Genomic DNA, 25,947 nt, shown 5'->3' on the forward strand with positions numbered 1-25,947 from the left:
GCAGCCGTGCGGGACCTTCGGCTGCACCCTCTGCCCCCCAGAGCCCTGGGCACAGCGCGGTGGCTCAGGCAGTGCCGGAGGCCGGTCCCCAAGGCCTGCCCCCCCACACACCACCCCCCACCCCCCGCCGCCTCCCATCTGCCCTGTGGGCTGCTTATCGGGTAACCGGAGCCGGGAGCTGCGTCCACGCCTGAAACAGGAAGCCCGGGCCTGTGCGTGAGCCCTGAGAGCCCGCCGGGCGGCCGGGCCGAAGGATGGAGCAGCAGCGGGCGCTCACGGCCGCCAAGGATGGGGACCTGGCTGCCCTGGAGCAGCTGCTGGAGGCTGGCGCCCTGGGCCCGGGCATCGTCGACGCCCTGGGGGCCGGCCTGGTGCATCACGCCACCCGGGCCGGCCACCTGGCCTGCGTCAAGTTCCTGGTGCAGCGGGCCAAGCTGCCAGGCAACCAGCGGGCCCACAACGGGGCCACCCCGGTACACGACGCGGCCGCCACCGGCTGCCTGGCGGAGCTCTGCTGGCTGGTGCGCGAAGGCGGCTGCGGTCTGCAGGTGAGCGGGGGACCACCCAGAGGGCAGGTGTCCATGGGAACAGGGAGCAGTGACGCAGGAGCCAGAAGGAGCCCAGCCCCGGGCTCTCTCTTTCCCGCGGGCGCTCGCCACGCAAACCCCACGGCTCAGTCTGCGCAGCGTGTCTCCGCCCCACCCCCGCTCACCCCAGAACAACACAAAGCCCTTGTGAGCCAAGCCCGCCTCACAACACAGAGCAGCCCTGTGCTCCCCACCCACCTCCCCCCGCAGGAGGCCCCGATCCCCCACAGGGTCTAGAAAGGGTAGGGAAGTGCAGTGAGCGCACGGGCTCGGGCGCTGGAGCCCCAGCCGATAAGAGTGGGGTCTCCAGGGCTCTGCGGCAGGCTGGTCGGGGGCATGCCTACCAGGGCCTACCCTTGCTCTGTTCCTGCCTGTCCGCTGCCCCTCTGTGGGGGGATAGTGAGCTGGCTCGGACCGAGCTGAGTGGGCATTGCTGACCAGCTGGTTCCCCAGGGAGGGAAGACTCACCAGTCACACCCTGAGTGTGCCACTGACCGCAGCCCAGAGGGGCAGCCAGGCGGAGAGCCGTCTGTCTGCCCGGGAGGAAGCCCCTGTCTGCTGGCCCCTCTGGGAAAGTGCCCCACAGGACCTGTGTCGGGGGGTGGGCACTCACGGGCGGGGGCCCAGGCCAGGAGGCAGTGTGCTGGGACACACAGCGGCTACCAAGCCTGGCATGGCACTGCCTTTCCGACTGTGAGCAGAGATTGGAAGGGGCATGGCTGTGCTCCGGCCGGGGGACCCTGGGTGTGGCAGGCTCACAGATTCAGACCCAGACCTGGACTCCAGTCCCAGCCCTGTCCTCTGCCTTGAGCAGGTCACCTCCCTCAGTCAGAAGAGAGGGCCTCCCTCCAGCAGGTGCCCGGAGAGAGCAAGGGGGGGGGCGGGGGACGGGAGCAGAAGCTCCAGGGAGGGGTCCCGGCAGTGTGTGCCCCGATGCCGGCTCTGGCTGCACTGGTGCCGCCCAGCAGAGGTGCGTCCCGACCGGCCCCCACTCACCGCCCGGCGGGTGCCTCGGTAGGACCAAGACGCCTCAGGTGTGTCCCCGCTGCACCTGGCCGCCCGCTTCGCCCACCCAGTGCTGGTGGAGTGGCTACTCCGAGAGGGCCACTCGGCCACCCTGGAGACGCTGGAGGGGGCCCTGCCGCTGCACCACGCCGCCGTCAGCGGGGATCTGACCTGCCTGAAGCTCCTGACGGCCGCGCACAGCAGGTGAGGTGCCGGGGCGCCCCCTGCTGGCCAGTCTGGGGGCTGACCCCCAGGGAGGCTACAGGGGGAGCAGAGGAGGACGGCTGGGGACCTTGGACGTGCAGGAGACAGGAAGGCCAAGCCTGGCTGTCCCCAGGACCCCACGTGTGCTCCCGACAAGGCCGGGCACCTCCGCTGTGGAACCACGTTCTTGTCCCGGTCTCCCCATCCCAACCCCTTGGCAAAGGCCTTTAGGACTTGCCCCCGAGGACCTCTCAAGGGTCCACGCCAGCCAAGAGAGTCTTTTAGAACCGCAGTTTTGTGGAGTTTTTAAAGATTTTATTTATTGATTTTTAGACAGAGGAGGGAGAGAAAGAGAAAGGGGGGAGAAGCAAGAAGCAACTTGTAGTTGCTTCTCGTATATACCTTAACCAGGCAAGCTCAGGGTCTCGAAGTGGCGACCTCAGCATTCCGGGTCAGTGCTCTATCCACTGTACCACCACAGGTCAGACTTAGACCCACAGTTTTGTTTTGTTTTTTTACAGAGTCAGAAAGAGGGATAGACAAGGACAGAGAGATGAGAAGCATCAATCATTAGCTTTTCGTTGCATGTTGCAACACATTAATTGTTCATTGATTGCTTTCTCATACCTGCCTTGACCACGGGCCTTCAGCAGACCGAGTAACCCCTTGCTTGAGCCAGCGACCTTGGGTCCAAGCTGGTGAGCTTTTGCTCAAACCAGATGAGCCCTCGCTCAAGCTGGTGACCTCGGGGGTCTTGAACCTGGGTCTTCCGCATCCCAGTCTGACACTCTATCCACTGCACCACCGCCCAGTCAGGCTAGACCCACAGTTTTAAAAGGAGTTTCTGCCATTTGAAAACTGGGAGACTTCACATTGAAACACACACATGCACACACAATACACACATGCACACACACACACACAAATGGGAAGGCACGTGTCCCAGGGGCCAGCATGCCCACCTGGCACCGGCTGCAGGAGCCAGAGGTGAAGTCTCTGTCACCAGGTGGACCAAAGACTCATCGGGCCCTGCAGCAGGTGGAGCCCGGCTCCAGTCCTTTCGCACCGGCCCAGATTCCAGGCCTGGGCGCCCACGGACGCCTCGTGCCGGCTCACAATGCCCCCTTTCATAGAGAAGGCCCAGCTCTGAGTTCACTGACCAGGCCCCTGGGCTAGCTGCCCTGAGACGCGCCCCCTGCCGGCCAGCCCCAAGCACAGCTTGATGGGCAGTGGGCGGAGCTGGATTCCAGCCGCCAAAGTCCCCCCCCATCCCGGCTCCCCCCGCCCCCCACCCCGGGCTGGTTCCCTTGGGTGGTGGGAAACCTGTGCAACCCTACAGGTGACAGACTGGGACCCCTCAGCGGGTAATGGGGGGGGGGGGGCGCCAAAGGCCGTCCAGGTGCCGGTCCCCCCTCCCTGGGGTCAGGGCCCTCGGCTGGGTGGAGCAGCCCCGCCCCCCACCCCCAGGCCGAGCGCCCACTGACCCGCGCCCTGCACCGCAGCAGCGTGAACCGGCGGACACGCAGCGGCGCCTCCCCGCTCTACCTGGCCTGCCAGGAGGGCCACCTGCACCTGGCCCAGTTCCTGGTGAAGGACTGCGGCGCCGACGTGCGCCTGCGCGCGCTGGACGGCATGAGCGCGCTGCACGCCGCCGCCGCCCGCGGCCACTACTCGCTGGTCGTCTGGCTGGTAAGGGGGCCGGGGTGGGGGCCGGGGAGGTCTCAGAAGGCTGGTCCCCCCGCTCCTGCCTACTCCCCGGGGTCCCAGAGCAAGCAGGGCCTGGCTGGGGTGAGGGCCCCACCCCCTGGCTCGGTCTGCTCACCCAAGAACTGGGGACCCATAGGGTTGTTGGGTATCAGATGTGCCCACCCATTGCCCGCAGCACCTGTGGGCGCCAGGCCCAGGCTGGGCAGAAGGTGCAGCGTGGAGTTCACCGCTCTGAGGGGCTGCGGCTGTGAACAGGACATCAGAGCCCTGGCCCGGCAGGACTGTGGGGGCCTCAGTGCCTTCCTGGAGCTCTCCTGCTCCTCCTCCGGCAATCCTGGTGCACGTCCTGGGTGCTCTCAGGGTGGGCTGCACCCAGGTGCTCGGAGCAGGGCCCGTCCCCACCCCTGTTCCCTCTGACGTGGACGGGCCGTTCTAGCCTCTGCGGAAGGAGGCCCTGAGACCCTGGAACAGAGAGGCCCTGGCTGGTGGGGGGCTGTGCCTTCTTCCAGCTTAGGCTGGGGACTTCCTGCCTCCCCCAGAAGAAACCAGGCCAGGCAGGGTCTCCGGGAGCTCCGAGGGCCCGTTACAGACGCCTGTTCAGGTCTGAGTAGGGAGTTCTCCCCGAGGAGGGGCTGGCTGAGGATGGAGGGGAGCTGGCTGACAGAAGGGGGATCGAAGCAGGTTCCTGGAAGAGGGCATGCCTCATCCAAGCCGGGAAAGCCTGGTTCATGGAAGGTGCCGTGGGAAGGCAGACACAGGCCCATAGGGACCAGGGCTCTGCACTGAGGACACTGGGGAGTGCAGAAGGTCACTCTGGCCGCTGGTGGAGCAAGGAGAGGCTTCCTCACTCAGAGCCTCCCCACTGCCCGAGGGGCCTCCTCCCCAGCCCTTGCAGCAGAGACCTCACTCCCCCGGAGGCCTCTGCAGGTGCTGCACCGTCTGCCTGGCAGGCCGCCCCCTGTGAGCCCCTGCTGCCACCCTGTTCACCGAGTCAGAACAGCCACCCGACCCGCACTCCACACTGCCCTCCCCGCTGCCTTTTGACCGTAAACTTGACTTCTTGATCTTGGTGGGTGTGTCTCCACCCCAGAGTAGGTTCCGGGAGCTCCAGGAGGCAGGGACCAGTGTCCCCATGCCTGGCACACGCTCAGGGCTCCAGAGGTGTTTGGTGAGGGGACGAATGAGCAAAGGAACAGATGGGTCCCCAGCTCAGGCCCGCTACTGACCCGGGCCTCAGTCTGCCTGCGTTTGCTTCTGGTCTGGCCCCTCGCCCCTGAGGCACACGGTGCCCCACCTTGCACGGGTGTGACTCCTGGGTCATCCTGCGGAAGGGGCTTTGCTCTTGGGGATGCCGGGCAGCAGGAGGGCCTCTGTCTGCTTCTAAAATGTGTTTGAGTGTTGGATGAACCAGCATTTTGAGACGGGGGTGAGAAAGAGAGGCATCAACTTGTTCCATTTAGTTGTGCCATTGATTGCTTCTCATATGTGCCCTGACCGGTGCTCGAACCAGTGACCTCAGGGGTCAAGCCAGCACCCTCAGGCTCACACCAGTGAAGGCCTCTGCACCCTCGGGCACTGCTCTGTCCACTGTACCCTCGGGCACTGCTCTGTCCACTGCACCCTCGGGCACTGCCCTGTCCACTGTACCCTCAGGCACTGCCCTGTCCACTGTACCCTCGGGCACTGCCCTGTCCACTGCACCCTCGGGCACTGCCCTGTCCACTGTACCCTCAGGCACTGCCCTGTCCACTGCACCCTCGGGCACTGCCCTGTCCCTGGCACCCTCGGGCACTGCTCTGTCCCTGGCACCCTCGGGCACCGCCCTGTCCACTGCACCCTCGGGCACCGCCCTGTCCCCTGCACCCTCGGGCACTGCCCTGTCCCCTGCACCCTCGGGCACCGCCCTGTCCCCTGCACCCTCGGGCACTGCCCTGTCCACTGTACCCTCGGGCACTGCCCTGTCCACTGTACCCTCGGGCACCGCCCTGTCCACTGTACCCTCGGGCACTGCCCTGTCCACTGTACCCTCAGGCACCGCCCTGTCCACTGCACCCTCGGGCACTGCTCTGTCCACTGTACCCTCGGGCACTGCCCTGTCCACTGCACCCTCGGGCACTGCTCTGTCCACTGCACCACCAGGCACTGCCCTGTCCACTGCACCACTGGGCACTGCCCTGTCCCCTGCACCACCGGACACTGCTCTGTCCACTGCACCCTCGGGCACTGCTCTGTTCACTGCACCACTGGGCACTGCCCTGTCCACTGCACCACCTGCCGGGCTGAACCAGCAGGGCTTTTGGCTGCAGGTCACAAACGAAACAACCAAAGATTGTCACTTTCACAGAAGGAGCAGGAGGCCCTTGACATTGGGTCAGCCCCCTGGAGCGCATCTGCTGGTCCCCTGGCCTTTCCCTCATGGTGCAAGCTGGCCACGTTTAAGGCAGGAAAGGGAGAAAAGGGACAGCACCGTGGCCAGCAGCCCCTTCTGTCAGGAAGGCGGCATTTTCCTAGCACAGCCCCTGAGACTGGGCCCTGGCTCTCCGAGAGGCCGCAGTTCAGGTGCCCCTTGAAGGGGGCGGACCACCCACAGCGTCTGCCCCCAACAGTCAGTCCCCCGAGCCTGGCCAGGGGCTGTGGACCTGAGGCCCCTTGTGCCCTCCCTGAGGTGTGGTTGCCAACAGGACAGGGTCCACGCTGCAGGATGACCAGGGTCCGAGTCTGGTGCTCTGAGAAGCCGGGCAGGACCCGCTTCCCAATGTCCGCCATCTGTGTCTGTGCTGAGCAGAGTTCAGGACCCCCGAGCCTGGAGCCAGAGGGCGTCCCCCCTCCCCCCTTCCGTCAGCAGACATCTGTGTGCTGTCCCCTGGCTGCCCCTGAGGCATTCTGTTCATCTGATGTGTTTGGCTTAAGATTTGGGGACTGGAGGCTCCCAGCAAAACCAGAGTTCACATCCCCCCACGCTGCTCTGGGGGTGCCAGGCCGTGGGGTGAGGACGGGCTGAGTGTGAAGGGCCAGCTGTCCCCAGAGCTCTCGAGTGAGTGGTGCTCCTGCTCTGAAGGTCACCTCCCAACCCTCCATGTCCTCCCCATGGCCACCCTGCCCCCTCAGAGTGGCCACCCCGCCCCCTCAGAGTGGCCACCCCGTCCAGCCTCAGCTGGTCCCTCTCTCCCCCTGCCTGCTTGCCCAGGTCACCTTCACTGACATCGGCCTGACAGCACGGGACAATGAGGGGGCCACAGCCCTCCACTTTGCGGCTCGAGGCGGCCACACACCCATCCTGGACCGGCTGCTGCTGATGGGCGCCCCCGTCATGAGAGACTCCTGGGGTGGGACCCCCCTGCACGACGCCGCAGAGAACGGGCAGCTGGAGGTACGGCCGTGCGGAGGGGTGGGGTGGGGTGGAGGGGGCTTCTGTTTAACTCCCGGATCAGTGAGGAAACCAGGAACTCAGAGTGACTGTGCGCGCACACGTGCACACACTTACCCCCCACACAGGTGAGGGACGAGGAGGTGCACAGACAGACAGACAGACAGATGGAGACAGACCAGGTGGTACTGACAGGCAGGTTATCCGCCAGACACCCTTACTCCTTTCTCCGGGTTTGCGACACCGTTTTTTACAACGTACAGAGGTGTTGGCTCGAAGGTCGTGACACAGGAAGTTGCACAGGGGACACCCAGGAGTTCCACTGTGCCGGTTTGGGTGCCTCTCTGATGTTTCCTGATACACCCGTCGGACCGTGTCCTCCGCATAGCACAGCGCACACTTGCTACATTGTAGGTTATAGAAACATACCCTATCTGTGACGTTAGAGTCGGTGTAGAGTACTCATTATTTCAGCAGCCCGTGTGCAGGGAAATGATGGTACCTGGGGACTTCAGTTGAGATTGGTGAAGGAGGTGTCAGAACACATTCGTGAGTTAGAGAAGGGGCTTGGGTCTGACACTGGGAACGAGAGACCCTGGACGAACTCACGCTCCAGGCGCCGTCCAGTTCTGTGTCCCGTGGTGCTCCTCCGTCTGGGGTGGCGGTCAAGGTCACAGGCTCTGAGAGCCATTGCTCGGAATCCCGACTGCCCACTTCCCAACCTTCTGACCTTGTGACACCTCTTGTGCCCACTTCCCAACCTTCTGACCTTGTGACGCCTCTTGTGCCCACTTCCCAACCTTCTGACCTTGTGATGCCTCTTGTGCCCACTTCCCAACCTTCTGACCTTGTGACGCCTCTTGTGCCCACTTGCCAACCTTCTGACCTTGTGACGCCTCTTGTGCCCACTTGCCAACCTTCTGACCTTGTGACGCCTCTTGTGCCCACTTGCCAACCTTCTGACCTTGTGACGCCTCTTGTGCCCACTTGCCAACCTTCTGACCTTGTGACGCCTCTTGTGCCCACTTCCCAACCTTCTGACCTTGTGACGCCTCTTGTGCCCACTTCCCAACCTTCTGACCTTGTGACGCCTCTTGTGCCCACTTCCCAACCTTCTGACCTTGTGACGCCTCTTGTGCCCACTTCCCAACCTTCTGACCTTGTGACGCCTCTTGTGCCCACTTCCCAACCTTCTGACCTTGTGACGCCTCTTGTGCCCACTTGCCAACCTTCTGACCTTGTGACGCCTCTTGTGCCCACTTGCCAACCTTCTGACCTTGTGACGCCTCTTGTGCCCACTTCCCAACCTTCTGACCTTGTGACGCCTCTTGTGCCCACTTCCCAACCTTCTGACCTTGTGACGCCTCTTGTGCCCACTTCCCAACCTTCTGACCTTGTGATGCCTGTTGTCCTTCCTGGTGTCCGGTGTCACCTTGTGTCATACGTGCCCCGTGACAAACCCCACGAGGGGGGGTGCTGTGCAGACCAGAGGAGTGGCCAGGTGTCTCCCAGAACAGTGCCTGGCCTGGTGAGGAGGACCTCACTGCCCCGTCTCCGGGACAGGCTCTCTCCTGGGGGGTGAGCATGGTGGTCCCCGCAGCCCCAGCTCCCGGGAGGGCCTTGGACTTTTCAAGGTGTAGCCTTGACACTCCTGTGGCTGGAGAGACGCGAGCTGAGGAGGGAGCGTGAGGCTGGCGTGGGGGAAGCTGCCATTTCTAAGGTGTTTTACTAATACAGTTTCAAAAGAAAAACATGTGACATTATTCTTTTTTATTCGGTCCATAAAGAAAGACTTTTTAAAATGTACCCACAAATGTACCCTTTTCCCCCTCCCTCATTCCTCCCAGAGTCTTGGGCCTCCACATGGGTCCTGTCCCCTCAGTCTGAGTAAATGCTTGAGACGGTCCCTTGGGCTGGGTTGGCTGCTGGCTTGTTCTTGGTTGCTTTTTGTTTGTTTGTCTGGAAACATGGTTATTTCATCTTCAGTACTGAGGACCAGTTTTGCTGGGTATAGAATTGTAGCTTGGTGGTGTTGACCCTTTTTCGTTTGGTGCTTTGAAAATGCCAATCACCTTCTGGCTTCCATCAAGAGACCTGCTGTGGGGTCTGGGGGTGGTCCCTGTTTGAAGGTCACCTGTTTCCCTCCAGTTGCCTTTAGATGCTTGTCTGTCTGGTCGTCTGCAGCTTTGCTGTGACAGGACCAGAGGTTGGATAAAACGGTGCTCGAGACCGGTTGGGCTCCTCGCATTTGTGTTTGGTCTTTCCGTCTGTCTGTCTGTCGAGTTCTCGGCCGGTCTCTCTCCAGACATGCTGCACCCTCTCTCTTGTCTCTCGTCTGTGAGTAATATCACCTGTATTTTATCCTGGCTGTAGTTGCTGGTTTCTATCTTCATCTTTTTGTCTGACTGTGCTGGGTTCTAGATTACTTCTTTTTTTTTTTTTTTTTTTTTGTGGCAGAGACAGAGAGAGTCAGACAGAGGGGCAGATAGGGACAGACAGACAGGAAGGGAGAGAGATGAGAAGCATTAATTCTTTGTTGCAGCACCTTAGTTGTTCATTGATTGCTTTCTCATATGTGCCTTGACTGGGGGGACTCCAGCAGAGCGAGTGACCCCTTGCTCGAGCCAGCGACCTTGGGCTCAAGTTGGTGAGCCTTGCTCAAACCAGATGACCCCGCGCTCAAGCTGGCGACCTTGGGGTCTCGAACCTGGGTCCTCCGCATCCCAGTCCCACGCTCTATCCACTGCGCCACCGCCTGGTCAGGCTGATTGCTTCTTCTGACCCACATTCTCTTCATTAATTCTTCAGCTTCCGTTTTCAACGTGGTTACTATCTTTCATGTTCTCCGCCTTTGAATTAGTCATTTTTCACATCTCCCATGTCACTTTGTATAGCTCACCATTCCGTGCCTGGACTTCCCAGCGGGGACTGGTTCCTCGGACGGTCACAAGCACGGTGGCCTCGCAGTCTGCTCGTCCCGTCTTTGTGGGCGTGTCTGTGTGCTGGCTCCTCTGGTCTCGTTCCTGGTGCTCCTGCCTCTGTTGCCTGTATGACGCGCACGATATTTGAGAAATGATCTGCAAGAGTCATTGGAGGCCGGGAATGAAGTCCCGTGTGCCCCTGCCAGTCGGCACATGTGACACTTGCGAGCCCAGGGCCAGCTGAGGTCCACGCTCCGGGCACAAGGTTCCTTGGTGCCCCTGCATGACGGGGAACAGCGGGCTGGCTGGCTTCTGGTTCACCTCCCTCTGAGGGTGGACCCCTCAGCCTGCAGGGGCAGGGGGTGACTTCCAGCCCCCCTCTGGAGGGCCCTGAGCTTTGGCTAGTCTCCCCGCTCCCGGGAAGCCATGACAGCACTGCTCAGGCCGTGAGTGTTTCCCCTGCGTCCGTGTGCTCTGAGGGCTGGGCCTATCCGTCTGGACTCTCGTCTCGGGACCCTGGCCTGTGCTGCTCTGGGAAGGTGACTTTCACGTCTGGTCCGTGCTTTACGTTGATGGGGAGCAGACGGGTCTGACCCACCTGTTTGTCTGCTCCCCAGCGTGGATCCCTCCGCCCGTCTGGGTTTTGCCCCTGGTGTGGTCACCTCACACGTGTCCAGATGTCAGTCTCGGCTGCCTGGAACCGCCCCCCTCTGCTCACACGTCCCAGACGTGGTCAGGCCGTCACTCTGCACCCAGAGTTTTTGTGTGAAGGTGACACACACCTCTGAGAGTTGCTGTGAAAATGGAACCTGGTTCTGTAGTTAAAGCGCAGGACACAGGCTGCAGGGCCAGGTCATGGTCAGGCTCCGAGCGGGGAGGGACGCCGGCTGTGCTGCCTCCGTGCCACCTGAGCCCTGAGCGAGTTCCCCACCTCGGTCCCTGGGTCCCCATGCAGGATGGGGTGCTGGTGCCAGACAGGGTGGGTGGGGACAGAGAATGCCGTGGGTCCTCGGGCAGGCCCCCTGCCGCCGGCAGCTCCGGGGTCCCGTCTGGGAGCGGAGGCGCTGTGCCCGATGCCCAATGCGTGCCGTGGGCATGGGCGTGTGCGCCGTGGGTCACGCGCGCCCCTCCCTGCCCTGCGTGTGCGCCGTGCGTCACGCGCGCCCCTCCCTGCCCTGCGTGTGCGCCGTGGGTCACGCGCGCCCCTCCCCCTCCCTGCCCTGCGTGTGCGCCGTGGGTCACGCGCGCCCCTCCCCCTCCCTGCCCTGCGTGTGCGCCGTGGGTCACGCGCGCCCCTCCCTGCCCTGCGTGTGCGCCGTGGGTCACGCGTGCCCCTCCCTGCCCTGCGTGTGCGCCGTGGGTCACGCGCGCCCCTCCCTGCCCTGCAGTGCTGCCAGACCCTCGTCTCCCACCACGTGGACCCCTCCCTGCGGGATGAAGACGGTTACACGGCAGCGGACCTGGCGGCGTACCACGGGCACCAGGACTGCGCCCAGTACCTGCGGGAGACGGCCCGGCCAGTAAGTCTCACGGTCCCCAATCACTGGGGGAGGGGGCAGTGAGGATGACAGGGCCTCCTGCTGCACTGACAGACCAGTTAGCTAGATAGCCTTAGATACACCATGTCGTTTGCCGGAAAAGGCCCTGGGCCTGGGCCGAGCCAGCCTCCCGAGTCAGCTAGCTGGGTGCCGGCACCAGGGTTGAGCCAGGGGCCGTGACCGGGTCCTCGACAGGGCCAGGGCTGTCTTTGGCTGGGACCAGAGCTGGGCGTGTGTCTGGGCCTCGGCCCAGGCCTACCGTCTACCTGGACCAAAGAAACCCTATTTATGACTCTGGATCCCCCGTGACCAGGGCCCCCACGAGTGACATTATATCAGACTGATGTTACCCATGGGTGGGAGCAGGACCCCGAGTCCTTCAGTGAGGTGACCCTGATGAGCCCTGACCAGCCGGTACAGCCCAGTCACCCTCTCCGGTCTTGGCATATGACCGTGAACTTCCTTGAGCCATTTCCTGTCAGTAAGGACAGGCCTCTGTCCTGCCGGCCCCGTCCCCAGCACGTGACAGGCCACAGGTGTGTGTTGAATAAACGGAGGAATGGGTGGGCGGGTGAGCAAATGGACAGATGTAAAGGTGGATGGACAGACAGACAAGTGAGTAGATGGACAGGTGTGTGAGTGGAGCCAGCAGTTTGGTCGGCGAGGAGAAAGGTTTCACCCAGGCCCCCATTCCAGGCCCAGTGCAGTTACTGTGACAAATTAGTCCCAGCCAAGGCCAAGGGGCCAACAGGTCCCCACGCCAGGTCTCACCCCAGGACGGCTGTGCCTCATTGTCCCTCACGGGCGGCCAGGACCAGCGGCGACAGGGCTGCAAGTCCTCCCTGGTCTGGGGCCTTCAGACAGCCCTTCCCTGGCCACCCACCTCCAAGTGCCCCTCGTCACCTCTGCCTGATGCCCGTGCCGCCCACCCTGGTCCAGCTCGGGGGACACGCTGCCGCCTGGGTTGTCCTAATGTCGTAGTTTCAGAAGCAAGAACCACAGTGACTGCTGAAGTAACTGTCTCACCGATTATTTTACCAAACGTCCTATTGGGTCGCGTTCAGTTCAAGGTAGTTTCTTTCCGTTTTTGGTTGGGGAAGTCAGCTGGTTGCTGGTGTAGTGGACAGAGCTCCACTGCCCATCGGTTAGGGGCGGCCCGGCCACCTGGGTCCCTCCCGGGCCCCTGTGTGGCCACTGGGGTCAGTTTGGCAGCTGAGATCAGGAGGTAGAGTGGGCTCAGCTGCCAGGGAACAGGTCCCAGCTGGCCTCTGGCTGTGGTCCCTGCCTGTCCCCAGGCCAGCCACACTGCGGTGCCCATGGCCAGGGCCTGATGACCAAGCGGGGTCTCTGCCCTGCCCTCCATCCCTGCGCCCCCTGCTGGCCACTGTACCCAACTCTCCCAGGTGAACGGGGGCTCTGGGGGATCTGCGGACACTCCGGGACGTGGGGAGCTGGCCTGTCTCAGGTCTCCTGGGGTTCTTCTGGTCCTGGCTGTCTTCTTGGTGACACCACAGGATGCGAGGCAGCGTCCCTCACTCAGGATTCCCCAGAGCGTCCCGGCCTGCAGACCAGGGGCACCCAGCCCGTCCACGTGCTCCACCTGCGTCTGGGGCCGGCGGCTGGTGCATTCAAATCCAGACCCTGGCGTTCGAGGCTGGTGTGTCCAGTGAGGTCCAGGGGCCCACTTGGGACTCATGGGTAGGACTGGGGTGTCTCTCTTTTCTCCCTCAGTGAGCACCTGGGGAAGCAGGGTGTCCCAGCCACTCCCCACTGGCTGGACTTGTCCCCAGCCCCAGACCACCTGCCTCACACCCCCAGGCACGGGCTCAGCCCCGCAGGAGGACAGCTGTCAGCTGGGGGCCGAGGCCACGGAGGCTGTGCGCCTGATGCAATATTGATGGAAACGCAATATCCAGAGGGCGCCTTCGCTGGCCTCTCCCGCCGGGGCCAGGCACAGAGGGGGTGGTGCCGCCACGCGTCCCCAGAGGGGCAGCCTGGGCCGGGCACGGAGGGGGTGGTGCCGCCACGCGTCCCCAGAGAGGCAGCCGGGGCCGGGCACACAGGGGGTGATGCCGCCACGCATCCCCAAAGGGGCAGCTGGGCACGGAGGGGGTGGTGCCGCCACGCGTCCCCAGAGAGGCAGCCGGGGCCGGGCACACAGGGGGTGATGCCGCCACGCGTCCCCAGAGAGGCAGCCGGGGCCGGGCACACAGGGGGTGATGCCGCCACGCGTCCCCAGAGAGGCAGCCGGGGCCGGGCACACAGGGGGTGATGCCGCCACGCGTCCCCAGAGGGGCAGCCTGGGCCGGGCACACAGGGGGTGATGCCGCCACGCGTCCCCAGAGAGGCAGCCGGGGCCGGGCACACAGGGGGTGATGCCGCCACGCGTCCCCAGAGAGGCAGCCGGGGCCGGGCACACAGGGGGTGGTGCCGCCACGCGTCCCCAGAGGGGCAGCCTGGGCCGGGCGCGGAGGGGGTGGTGCCGCCACGCGTCCCCAGAGGGGCAGCCTGGGCCGGGCACACAGGGGGTGATGCCGCCACGCGTCCCCAGAGGGGCAGCCTGGGCCGGGCATGGAGGGGGTGGTGCCGCCATGCATCCCCAGAGAGGCAGCTTGGGAACGAGCTTGAAGAGGTGGCAGCCAGACGTGCCCGGTGGAAGGTGCAGACGTGCCTGGTGGAAGGTGCAGACGTGCCCGGTGGAAGGTGCCCACGTGCCCGGTGGGAGGTGCAGACGTGCCCGGTGGAAGGTGCCCACGTGCCCGGTGGAAGGTGCAGACGTGCCCGGTGGAAGGTGCAGACGTGCCCGGTGGAAGGTGCCCACGTCGTAGGCGAGTCTGCAGGACAGTGGGGGGGGACCGACCTCAACCTCCCCACCTTGACCTCGGCCACGCCCTCTGCTCCCTGAGCACCCCCTCTGCACAGTGAGGGGTGGGGAGTGGCTAGAGGGGCCCCCCCTGCACCCGACTCCGTCCTGCAGGGGGCCAGGCAGCTGGGCCCCTGGCTGTGGGGCCGGGTGTGGGTGAGGTCCTGGCCGGACAGGGCGGTCAGGAGCAGCCGTCCAGGGCGGCGAGCGTGGCCCTCCGAGCCGGGGAAGCCACGGTCCCCACCCCTGCATGGCGGCCGCCGTCCTCCTTACCCCCACCCTGTGCTCACACCAGGGTTGGGGCGGTTCCGCCTGGCCGGTGGTGCCGGCGAGTTCTCAGCCCCCCTGAGCCTCCGTTTCCTCATCTGTTTCGTGGGATTGAGGAGCCTAGTTGCAGGGTAAAGGGGACGCTCTGAGCACCCAGCAGGCACCAACGCCCCTGTCCCCCAGGTCCAGAAGGGCCTTAAGACCCCTTCATTTTACAGAGGGGGAAACTGAGGCCCAGAAGGGGCCAGCGGCTCCCTGGAGAGCCTCCACCTCGAGGGAGGAGCGGGCCTGGCTGTGCGGCCAGTAACTGAATCTCAGCCGCGGTGACCGGTGTCCGGCACCCGTCTGCAGGTCATGATTTTCCCGGCCCGGGTGGCGTTACAGGCCTGTAACCCGGCTCGACACCGCTGTCCCCCATGTATAATGCATGGCCAGCACGGCGCTGCTCAAATCTCACCAAAAAACACGGGAAAGGGGACTGCGGGCTTGGGCGAGGCGCCAACCTCGGGCAGTCGCCCGACCTGGGGCACCGTGCCCTCTGTCAGGACCCTGCCGGTCGGGACCCGCGTCAGCGGCTCCGTCGGGGCCTCGTAGGTTTGGTTCGTGTCTGAGGCCTACGTGAGGGGTGCGGGGACGTGGGTGAGCCTGTCGCCTGGGAAACACCGCAGCAGACCCCTGTCCCGGCTAAAACTCAGAGACCCCTCTGACACCCACCGCAGTGACACCATGGGACTGTCCCAAGGCGCCCTTCTTAATTCCCAATGGCCGCAGCGCTGTTCCTGACAGGCCGGGAAACGCAGCCCGGGGTGCCTCCCCACACCCTCTCCTCGGTGGGGCAGGGGTCAGCCCCAGGGGTGGGGTGGCCTGTGGTCCCCCAGCGGGAGGTGCTGTGTGGAGGCCACAGTCCATTCCCCTGGGTCCCAGACCAACTTCCAACTCCCTGCCTCTTCCGTTCTCCCCCCCCCCCCGGGAGGGGCGGCTGCCGCCCCAGACCCCAGGGAAGCCCCGCACTTGGGCCGAGGTCGGGTACTTCCCCCCGCCCCGCCCTGCCCCGCCCCGAGAGCAGGGGCCCCTGGGGGAGATGCGGAGGGCTCCCAGACCAGGGCAGGGAGCAGGGTGGGCAGGCAGGCCCACAGTCCTGTCCTGCCTGGCGGGAGGCTGGGCATTGGGGTGGCCCTGCAGTGGGGTCCCCCAGGCTCAGCCCTGCTCTGTCCATCAGCCTATCCGTGCGGCTTCTCAAGCCGCGCCCGGAGGTCTGGGGTCTGCCCGACCCCGTCTGCAGCCCCTGAGGCAGGCTCTGTCTGTGTCATGGACATCGGAAGAGGACACGGGGTTCCTGGGTCCAGGACTCAGGGCGGAGGGCAGGCGTCATGTTTGGTCGGGTCCCCAGGTCCCAGGGGGCTGTGGTGTGGGTCCAAGACACAGGGCGGAGGGCAGGCGTCATGTTTGGTCGGGTCCTCTGGCCCCTCAGGTCCCAGGGGGCTGTGGTGTGGGTCCAGGACGCAGGGCGGAAGGCAGGCATCATGTTTGGTCGGGTCCCCAGGTCCCAGGGGGCTGTGGTGTGGGTCCAAGACACAGGGCGGAGGGCAGGCGTCATGTTTGGTCGGGTCCTCTGGCCCCTCAGGTCCCAGGGGGCTGTGGTGTGGGTCCAGGACTCAGGGCGGAGGGCAGGCGTCATGTTTGGTCGGGTCCTCTGGCCCCTCAGGTCCCAGGGGGCTGTGGTGTGGGTCCAGGACGCCTGCTGTCCCCTCAGGACGTTGGTGTCACGGCGGAGGACCCCAGAGCCTGGGCAACCCCGTTGGACAGCGAGCACTGCGGGCAGCCTGCTCCCCTGTCGTGCCCCCCCCGCCCCCCCGGAAATGCGGCCTCGAGCAGCGTCAAGTCAGGGGCAGCCGGGATGTTGCACCCTTTGCAGGAGGCTCTTCCCCCACGGCAGGTACCCCCGGACCAATCACAGAGGAGCAGTGACTCGTGGGGCTCCCGGTCCTGGCAGGAACAAGGACGGGGGTCCCAGACCTGCCTCCTCCCAGCCGTGGGGCCTTGAGGGGAGCCCCTTGCCCTTGCTGGGCCTCAGGGCTGCCCTGGGGGTTCCCCTCGGTGGTCCCTCCCTCTCCTGTGACCCAGGATCTCGGGTCTCCCCCAGAGGGTCCCCTTCCCTGGGCCCTGCCCTGTGGAGGGTTAAGGCGCGTGGTAAGGGATCCCACATGCAGCCCAAGTCCGCCTGGCCACCTGACACCTCTGTCTTCAAATATTGATGTGACGCCTCCCACTCCTGGGGGCAGCAGCTGCCACGGCCCCCGACAGCCCAGGACGGCCACAGCTGCCGGTGCTCACAGCCCAGCGCTGCGTCCGCGGGCGCTCCAGGGCCGGGGGGCCGGCAGACACTCCCCATCCCGCTGGGCGCCGGGGCCCCTGGACTCCCGCAGAGAGTGAGGTGTGAGGTGCGTGGTGGCCAGGCCCCTGGACTCCCGCAGAGAGTGAGGTGTGAGGTGCGTGGTGGCCGGGCCCCTGGACTCCTGCAGAGAGTGAGGTGTGAGGTGCGTGGTGGCCGGGCCCCTGGACTCCCACAGAGAGTGAGGTGTGAGGTGCGTGGTGGCCGGGCCCCTGGACTCCCACAGAGATTGAGGTGTGAGGTGTGAGGTGTGTGGTGGCCGGGCCCCTGGATTCCCGCAGAGAGTGAGGAGTGAGGTGTGTGGTGGCCGGGCCCCTGGACTCCCGCAGAGAGTGAGGTGTGAGGTGCGTGGTGGCCGGGCCCCTGGACTCCCGCAGAGAGTGAGGTGTGAGGTGCGTGGTGGCCGGGCCCCTGGACTCCCGCAGAGAGTGAGGTGTGAGGTGCGTGGTGGCCGGGCCCCTGGACTCCCGCAGAGAGTGAGGTGTGAGGTGCGTGGTGGCCGGGCCCCTGGACTCCCGCAGAGAGTGAGGAGTGAGGTGTGTGGTGGCCGGGCCCCTGGATTCCCGCAGAGAGTGAGGAGTGAGGTGCGTGGTGGCCGGGCCCCTGGACTCCCGCAGAGAGTGAGGTGTGAGGTGTGAGGTGGCCGGGCCCCTGGACTCCGGCAGAGAGTGAGGTGTGAGGTGTGAGGTGCGTGGTGGCCGGGCCCCTGGACTCCCGCAGAGAGTGAGGAGTGAGGTGTGAGGTGGCCGGGCCCCTGGACTCCCGCAGAGAGTGAGGTGTGAGGTGCGTGGTGCGTGGTGGCCGGGCCCCTGGACTCCCGCAGAGAGTGAGGTGTGAGGTGCGTGGTGGCCGGGCGGCCGGGCTTGCGGGCTGTGTCTCTGCCCAGTGGCGTGGTGGGCGGAGAGTCCTGGAGGGCACTGTGACCGAGGGGCAGGAGACAGTGGATGTGGGCCCATGGTTGTTTCGAGGGCACCCCCAGGCTGGGGTGGCCGGCTAAGGAGTCACCTCCTTGCTTGGAGGTGGGACAGACCCACTTTATGGATAAGCAAGGGACAGTCAGCGCGGCCAAGGGGTTTGTCCGAGCAGGACAAGCAACATCTTGGGCAACGCTCTGTGCCGTTGGAGTGCAGGCCTCTCGTTCACCGTGACTGAGAATTGCAACAGAGCGGGCAGAGCCGCATGCTGAGCTGAGCACGGGGCCTGGCCCCCGGCCACGTACCCGCATGGGGCTCGTTTGAACTAGGCCCTCCGTCCTGCTGACTCTGCAGCACCCGCCTGGGGCTCTGAGGTCACGTCCCACCTCAGATGCCCCCGGAGGGCGGGGGCGAGGAGCCGCGGTCTGCTGGCCAGGGTGGGGTGTTTGCAGAGAAGACGGCGTGGGCCCCACTCGCCCAGATGGAACCCGGTCAGCAGCGTGCCGGGCAGGCACCGAGGCACACTGGCCCAGCTGGGAGCCCAGGTGTCTGTCCACCCGCCGAGACAGGGCCAGACAGCCTTCAGCTCGCAGCTTGAAACTGAAAGGCTGTGGGGTCCTGGGAGGAGAGCTGGGAGGACAGCTCAGCTGCCCTCCTGGAGAACTGCTGTGTCCCGACATAGGGACAGGCAGAGGCAGGGCGGTGAGCTCAGCCCGGCTGCTGACAATGCCCGCTGTGCCAGGGCCACCTGCATGCCGGGTGTCCCCTGCCTGGCCGGTCTCACGGGGCGCGGCTGGAGGGGCTCCTCCAGGTTACCGCTCCTCTGGCTGCCCTGCGTCAGGGCCTGGGGCAGGAGGGGTGGCCAAGGACAGAACTGCCTAGCCCGGCCACGGGCGGGGTGTGGGGTGAGGTGTGGGCACCCCTGCGGCTCTCTGCACGGTTTCCCAGACCCCGGGCTCCCACAGACGGTCGTGGTGGGCTTCCAGGCTGCCCTGGGGAAGGTGGCCCGGCACTGGGCACGGAGCCACCTCTCTGAGCTGTGATCACAGCCACATGCTCCCTGCTTACGTGGCTGAGAAGGTTTCCTGTCCTCGGGGCTCTCCTCGGAGACGGGACTGTTCCAGGGGCTTCGTCTCAGCACAGAGGTCAGGGACAGTCTGGGAGGGCGCGCCCGCACACATGTGTGCGCGTGGATGTGTGTGCGTGCTTGCACACACTCATCTCTCTTAAGGCCAGAGAGAGGTGACTGTCAGCTGGCCACTAGGTCCTCACCCAGCACCTGGGGCTACCGAGCGAAACGGCCACTAGAGGGAGCCCGTGAGCCAGGCCCTGAGAGAGGGGTTCACCCGGAGGTGGTGGCTCTGGTGGGCACAGGAAGTGGCGGCACTCAGACAAGGGCCTGGAGTGTTTGAGGAGCCCTGGTCAGCCAGTGTGGAGGGGGTGGGCAGACACGGGGAACAGAACCTGGAGGGAGCTGCCCCTCATTCCTGCAGATGCGATGCTCTCGGCCTCTTCCCAGAGGCACAGCCCTACCGCCCGCCTGGAGATGGAGCCAGGCCAGCCCACTGGACACACACACACCCCCCGCCCTGCCTGGAGATGGAGCCAGGCCAGCCCACTGGACACACACACACACCCCCCGCCCCGCCTGGGAGCTCAGGCAGCCCAGTTCCAGGCCCGCCTGGGCCTCCTTCTGACCAGGCCTGTCCACCCCCAGGTGCCGCTCTTGATGACGCCCCCACCCCCGCCATTCCCCCCTCCTCCGCTGTCGGCTGCGAGGCGCCCCCCAGAGGATGGGAGAGGGGTCTCGGGTCTCAGGAGCCCCACCTGTGAGTACACCTCTCCCGGGAGGGCAGGCTTGGACTGTGGGTGGCAGGAGTGGGCACTGCTGGCCTCCCCCTCAGGGTCCTCTGAAGGGGCGGTGGGGGGTGCTGGTGGCTGACTCCAGACACCTAGCACACAGGACACTCCAGACAGGGCTGGCGTCACCCTTCCCCCTGCCCAGCCCCCAGCTGCTTCCAGTTTCTTTTGTCGTCTTTGCTGCTTTAGAGTGAGATGAACGTGTCCCACAACGGGCACTTACAGCCCCAGGTAAACAGCCTCCTGCCCAGCCTGGGGCCCCTCGCCCAGGCCCTCCAGCCTGTGTGACGTTGGGCAGCCTCCTCCCCTCTCTGGGCCTCGCTTGTCCAGAGGTCAGTGCCCTCCGGATGTGCTGCTGCCATTTGAGACGCCAGCAGGTGTCATGCATCATCCGTGGGCTAGCAGGGGACGGGGACACAGTCCTTCTACGGCAGGTCAGCCCCGGTTAGGGGACTGTCACTGCACTGATTAAAATAGTGAGGGTACCCTCTGTAGTGAGGGCACGCACTTGTACTTACGTGGTCACCCGGGACTGTGTGGATCTACGTGTGGTGCAGAATGCGTGTCTGGTCAGGGGTGCCCATGGTGGGGTCAGCGGCATCGGGGGCGGTAAAGGGCAGGCTTTGTGGCTCCGTGGGCTGCATGGGGTCCCCAGACCCCTGGCTGTAGCAGGGGGTGGGGAGGGGGCAGAGAACTGGCCATGGGAGGGGAAGACCAGGCTCAACTGCAGACTCCAGCAGCCGGTCTCCAGACGCCATGGCCACTCCAGGGGTGAATGAGTTTGCCTGGGGTGCTTTGGGGGGGGGGAGGGGGCTCCAATCCAGTGTCCTTTGGGGGGCCGCTCTGCTCCAGGTCCCGGCATTCACTCCCCAGCCCCTGCCCTCTCTGGAAGCCTCTGACTCCAGCTCCCCCCGCCCCACCCCACAGCTGCGTCTCTCAGCCCAGCCTGGCCTGACCAGCCTCTTCCGAGGGAGCCAGCGACCCACGCCGTCCCCCTGGGGATCGCCACCAGCGCCCTGGCCGTCCCCACGGTGCGTCTCCACCTTCCTGGCCTCTCCCTCGGGGGCCCCCAGCCGACCCTCCAAGCCCAGCCGGCCTCTCCCTGGGCTCTCCCACGTGTGCCCAGGCCAGGCCACTCATGGGGCAGCCACAGCCTTCCTCACAGGTGGACATCAGGTGGAGCCTGGGGTGACAGGCTGGCTCTGGAGGACACCCTGGGTGACGTCGTTTCCCCTGCTCTTTCTGGAGGCGAAGCCGGCCCACGCTTTCCTTGCCGGGGTCCTGGGAAGTCCCCGGGGCTGAGCTGTGTGCGAGTTTGGGGAGTGTTGCACAGTGCCGCCCCGTCTCACAGTGTGCACAGCGCTTTGAAGGCTCTGACCAGTCCTGCAGTCCAGAACTGGCCACCAGACTCTGTGCCACTTAGTTTGCCCACCCGCATGGCATGATCTGGGCAACTTCTGCCCCACCAGATACAGCTGAGCAGGAGGAATCTCTGGTTGCCTCTCAGTCTGCAACCCCCCACCCCACACGTCCTCCTGGGTCCCACAGGGGACAACACCCTGGCCAGGTTGGGAGAGCTGTCCACGGTCTCCCCGCCCTCCCTGGATGGCCGCCACCGCCCCTCCTCCCTGGTCTGTGCTGGCCTCGGGTGACCCTCCCTGCCCCTCCTCTCCCGGGCAGGGTCCCCAGGGTGGGGGGGCCCTGAGTGATCTATCTGACCACGTCCCCACAGAGGGTGGAGACGGCAGCCGGGGATGCCCCGGACGGCCTGGCCGCGCTGCAGCTGGACGGACTGCCCTCCGGGGACCTAGACGGGCTGGTGCCCACGCGGGATGAGCGCGGCCGACCCATCCCCGAGTGGAAGCGGCAGGTGATGGTGCGGAAGCTGCAGGCGCGCCTGGGCGCAGACCCCGCGCAGGATGCTCAGGTGGGGCCGACCGGGGCGGGGCCGGCGGAATGGGCAGAGGGGCGTGGCCAGGAGGGAGGGGTGGAGCCAGAGGGTAGAAGATGGAGGAGGGGGAGGGAGCTTCGTTCTGGGGGCGGGGAGGGTGATTCCAGGCGCTGTGGAGAGAAGCAAAGCAGTGAAAAGGGTCAGCGGCTGTTTCATCTGGGTGCTCAGGGGAGGTGACCTTGAGGCGAGGCCAGAAGGAAGTGAGAGAGCTCTGTGAGAATTTGGGACAAGTGATTCCAAGGAGGGGTGACCAGCAAGTGCAAAGGTCCTGGGGCAGAATGGGCTGGCCCATGGGAAGACCAGGAGGAGACAGGAGTGGAGTGGGCAGAGGCAAGGTCAGCGAGGGGACAGGCAGATATTACAGGACCCCTCACTGCCAGGCCTCTGGGAGCCTTCTGGAAATCTGAGCAGAGAAGCATTGTGGTTTGCCTTGGATTTTACCAGGCTCCCTCTGGCTACGGTGTGGACAGTAGTTCTAGAGTCCTGCCCCGGAGGGCACAGTTTTGTCTGAATGAGGTGTTCTGCAGCCCTGTCCAATACAATAATGCCAGCCATGTGCAGATATTTAAGTTAAGTAAAATAAATATCAAGCTCCTGCCCAGGACAGTGGCTGCTCCCTGCCCCGGTTCTACTGGGCCAAGGACTCAGAACTTAGAGCCTCCTGGCATGAGACAGTCCAGGCCTCTTGGCAGCCAGGCAGCTGCTGGTGCCTCACCAGCACGTGGGCACCTCCCTCAGGGGCTCTGAGAGGTAATTGGGCAGCTCGGGGGCCTGGACCCAGAAGAAACCCAGCTCAGGGTCCCTTCGTTTCTGTCCCCCACAGTCTGTGAGCTCTGGGGGTCAGGGCGTTCATTATCTGGTGCAGAGAAGGCCGAGGGGGTGGTCTGGGGTGAACCATCCGAGGACCCAGAGCAGAGTGGTGAGGCTGCCCACCCTCCGGCCGGCCGCCCTCCGACCACGGACGGCTCTGGGGTTTGGCAGGAGGCCTGGGGGGGGGGGGGCTTTGAGAAGAGAGAGAGCCTTTGCATTAAACATGGAGATGAGGGGAGGTTAGGAAGATGTGGGGGTGGCAGAGCAGACACTCCAGACTCTTCTGAGGGGGAGGGCTGGGCCCCTACCGTGCGGGGTAGCTGCCCTGAGCCTCAGTCTCCAAGTCCAGACAAGGGTCAGCTGGTGTCCAGGGCGGGGCTGGGGTCCCCAGGGCAGGCCAGCCTCCGGGGGGTGGGTGGGGGCTTGTGTCCAGCAGGAGCATGCCCAGCCGCCCGCTGACCTGCCCCGCCTGTGCCCAGGAGGAGAGCAGCAGCGTGGGCCCCGCGGAGCAGGCGGCCTGGCGGTTCTCGCAGACCCACCAGGCCATCCTGGGCCCCTTCGGGGAGCTGCTGACGGAGGACGACCTGGTCTACCTGGAGAAGCAGATCGCCGACCTGCAGCTGCGGCGGCGCTGCCAGGAGTACGAGAGCCAGCTGGGCCGGCTGGCGGCCGAGCTGCAGGCCCTGCTGCCCGAGCCCCTGGTCAGCATCACGGTCAACAGCCACTTCCTGCCCCTGGCGTCGGGGCTGGAGGGAGAGGAGGCCCCCAGCCCGGTGCCTGAGCCGTCGGCCTCCGAGGGGGCGGCGGAGGCCGCGCCCGGCGGGCAGCCCCTGCCCTTCTGGTGCAGCCACGTGGCCCGGCTGGTGCGGAGCATGTCGCTGCTGCTGAGGGGCATGAACGGGCTGGTGCAGGGCGAGGAGAAGCCCGCTGCCCGGCCCCCGCAGGAGGCCGGCAGGGAGGCCCCGGCCAGCCCCGCGCAGAGCGAGGCCCAGCGCGAGATCCAGGAGTGCGGGGTGTCTGTGCGGACGCTACGTGGCAACTTCGAGCTGGGCCCGGGCCTGCCCTGCGCCCCACACCTGGGGCCCTGTGAGGCGGGGCCCCAGCCCGACCAGTGCCCGAGGGGCTGCTGGTCGGCCCCCGCCCCGCCTCGGGGCGGCCCGATGGGCGGGGAGCCGGGGGCGGGCGACGCGGAGGAGGCCAGCGACTCGGGTGTCAGCTGCGAGGAGGCCCCGTCGGAGGCGGGCGCGGGGCCCGCGCGCGGCCCGGACCTGGCCAGCCTGCGCAAGGAGCGCATCGTCATGCTGTTCCTGAGCCACTGGAAGAAGTCGGCCTACACGCCCGCGCTCAAGACGGCCGCCTGCCGGACCCTGGAGGCCCGCCGCGCGGGGCCGCGCGGGCCGGAGGCGGCCAGGGCCCCGCGGCCGCCCTCCCTCCCGCCCGGCGAGGGCCCGCGGCTCGGCCACCTGTGGCAGCAGCGCAGCATCATCGCCCACCTGCTGGGCCACTGGAAGGCCATCCTGGCGCACGTGCCGGCCCGGCAGCTGCGGAGGCTGAGCCGGCGGCCCCGCGGCCTGCTGTCCCCGGAGCAGTTCCTGCCGCACGTGGACGGGGCGCCCGTGCCCTACGACAGCCTCACGCTGGACCTCTTCATGCTGGGCTACTTCCAGCTCCTGGAGTGCGACCTGCCCGCCCCGGAGCGCAAGACGCGCCACCTGCTCTGCTTCGAGGTCTTCGAGCACCTGGGCGCCCACGGCTGGGAGGCCGCGCGGGCCTTCCACAAGGCCGTGACCGACGAGGTGGCCTCTGGGCACCGCGGCTGGACCGACGGCTTCGAGGACATCAAAGCCCGCTTCTTCGGCTCCCACCGCGGCCCCGCCTGGGACACGGTGCCCGGCCGCAAGGCGGGCCTGACCCCGCTCGGGCCGCTGCCCCACGCCGGCGCCCCCAGCGGCCCGGAGCCCTCCGCGCAGCAGCTGGAGGCCGGCTCCCAGCGCGGCAGCTTCAACAGCGAGGACATCTGCGGCTACATCGACCGGAGCTTCGCCTTCTGGAAGGAGAAGGAAGCTGAGATGTTCAGCTTTGGGGACTGAGACGGCGGGCAGCCCTCTGTGGAATGGCTCGGGGTGGGGGTGGGGACTGACCTTCTCTTGTCCTTTTCCTCCATCCGGTGGCCAGGTGAGCCCGAGGCCAGGTGCGCAGACACTCAGCGTGGCACTGTGCCCTCCGGTCTGGCCCCTGACAGAGGTTCCTCCCCAGCTCTGGGCTCAGCCTCCGAATCCTGCTCGCTTCTCAGCACCAAACCCCAGGGAGCCTTCTCAGCTCTCATTGGGCCCTGAAGTTGACGACCTGCTACCCCAGCCCCAGGTCCCTCTGCCGAATGTCACCCAGGCACCTGTGCTGCCAGCCGTGTTTTCTGTGGGCCCTCCTTCCAGTGCCTGGTGTCCTGCCCCTCGTTGTCTCTGGTGCGGGTGGTCCTGGCCGCGTCCAGAGCCTCTGTGTGCCCTGCACGGCCCTGCCGCGGTTTCCTCGTGACCTCCAGCTTTGCCCCTCCACCTCCCACCCAGGCCTCTCCATCCCCGTCCGTGAAGAGGGAGACCTGGGCGTCAGAGAGAACAGGACACGACAGGCTGAGCCTTCCTGTCAGACAAAACCTTCCTCCCAAACTCCCCGGGTCTGCGAGATGGTCCACACAGACGTGCAGGCTGGGCACACGCAGCCTCCTGCTGACACACACGTGCCCGCCCCCGGGTGTTTCAGGGCATCCGGTTCCCAAAGGAAGGGCTCCCCGTGGGGCACCTGTCCTCAGTCTGACAGCCCCTCCCAGGCCACGCACCAGGCTGCTGACCGCAGGGGTGGCTGGGAGACAGGCAGTGGCTGCAAAGGGGCCCTGATCAGAGGAAGCCACCACTGTGCCCTCAAAGGCGAGAGGCCAGACCCAGAGAAGGCATGGCAGGGCTGGGGACACACTGGCCGGACCGTGCTGAGGTGCAGCCACTCCCTGTAGTCACCTGGATGTTGCCCACACCCTTCTTCTCCACGAGGGTCCGGGGAGAGGGGATGCAGGCTCCCTCAGGGGTCCTCTGGTGCTCAGAGGATCTCAGGACAGGTGGTGGGGACGGAGTCCCGAATGGCTTGTCCCTAGCCCTTATGGCAGTCAGGAGGATGCGCCCCCTCCCCCCAGGCTGTGGGGTTGGCAAAGGGGGCTTTGGGGGAGTGTGTCCTGCAGCGGTGTGACGGCCCCAACAGGCAGTGTGGGGAAGAAGACCCCAGGAACTTCCTCTGGCCGTCACCCCCTGCAGGCAGGCCCCTGTGACGGGCTTCTGCACAGCCCGGCTGGCAGCAGACGAATTGTTGGGTGGAACAGAGCCCCCCCTGGCAGTCCCCTCGGGGTCCCACAGGGAGAGACACTTGGGGAGACACAGCGTGGGGAGTGTTTGGCGGCCAAGGGGGCCAGACCCAGAAGGGGAGACACGAGCTTGTTAAACAAAGCCTCCCGTTGCTGGACGGTGTTCACGCTGTGCTTGTGCCCCTGGGGGAGCGTCTGCCCAGAGCGGGTCCAGC

The 25,947-nt window shown here is 65.6% G+C and overlaps 1 protein-coding gene across 4 annotated transcripts; it reads left to right on the plus strand.

Moving 5' to 3' along the window:
* The first annotated feature begins 254 nt into the window (after positions 1-254).
* Positions 255-24,936, plus strand: ESPNL (espin like). Of its 4 annotated transcripts, XM_066345660.1 has the most exons (10): positions 255-548; positions 1,606-1,796; positions 3,299-3,485; positions 6,691-6,873; positions 11,180-11,311; positions 19,483-19,594; positions 20,000-20,002; positions 20,553-20,656; positions 21,358-21,552; positions 22,866-24,936. In XM_066345660.1, the coding sequence occupies exons 1-10, from the start codon at positions 255-257 to the stop codon at positions 24,474-24,476; spliced, it is 3,012 nt and encodes a 1,003-aa protein (XP_066201757.1). In that variant the 3' UTR covers positions 24,477-24,936. The 4 variants fall into 4 exon arrangements, with proteins under 4 accessions (XP_066201757.1, XP_066201754.1, XP_066201756.1 ...); XM_066345657.1 differs by lacking the exon at positions 20,000-20,002; XM_066345659.1 differs by lacking the exon at positions 20,000-20,002 and having other exon boundaries at positions 20,553-20,644.
* Positions 24,937-25,947: the final 1,011 nt, after the last annotated feature.

The sequence above is a fragment of the Saccopteryx leptura genome, chromosome 7 (assembly GCF_036850995.1).
Source record: "Saccopteryx leptura isolate mSacLep1 chromosome 7, mSacLep1_pri_phased_curated, whole genome shotgun sequence".
Lineage (NCBI taxonomy): Eukaryota > Metazoa > Chordata > Mammalia > Chiroptera > Emballonuridae > Saccopteryx > Saccopteryx leptura.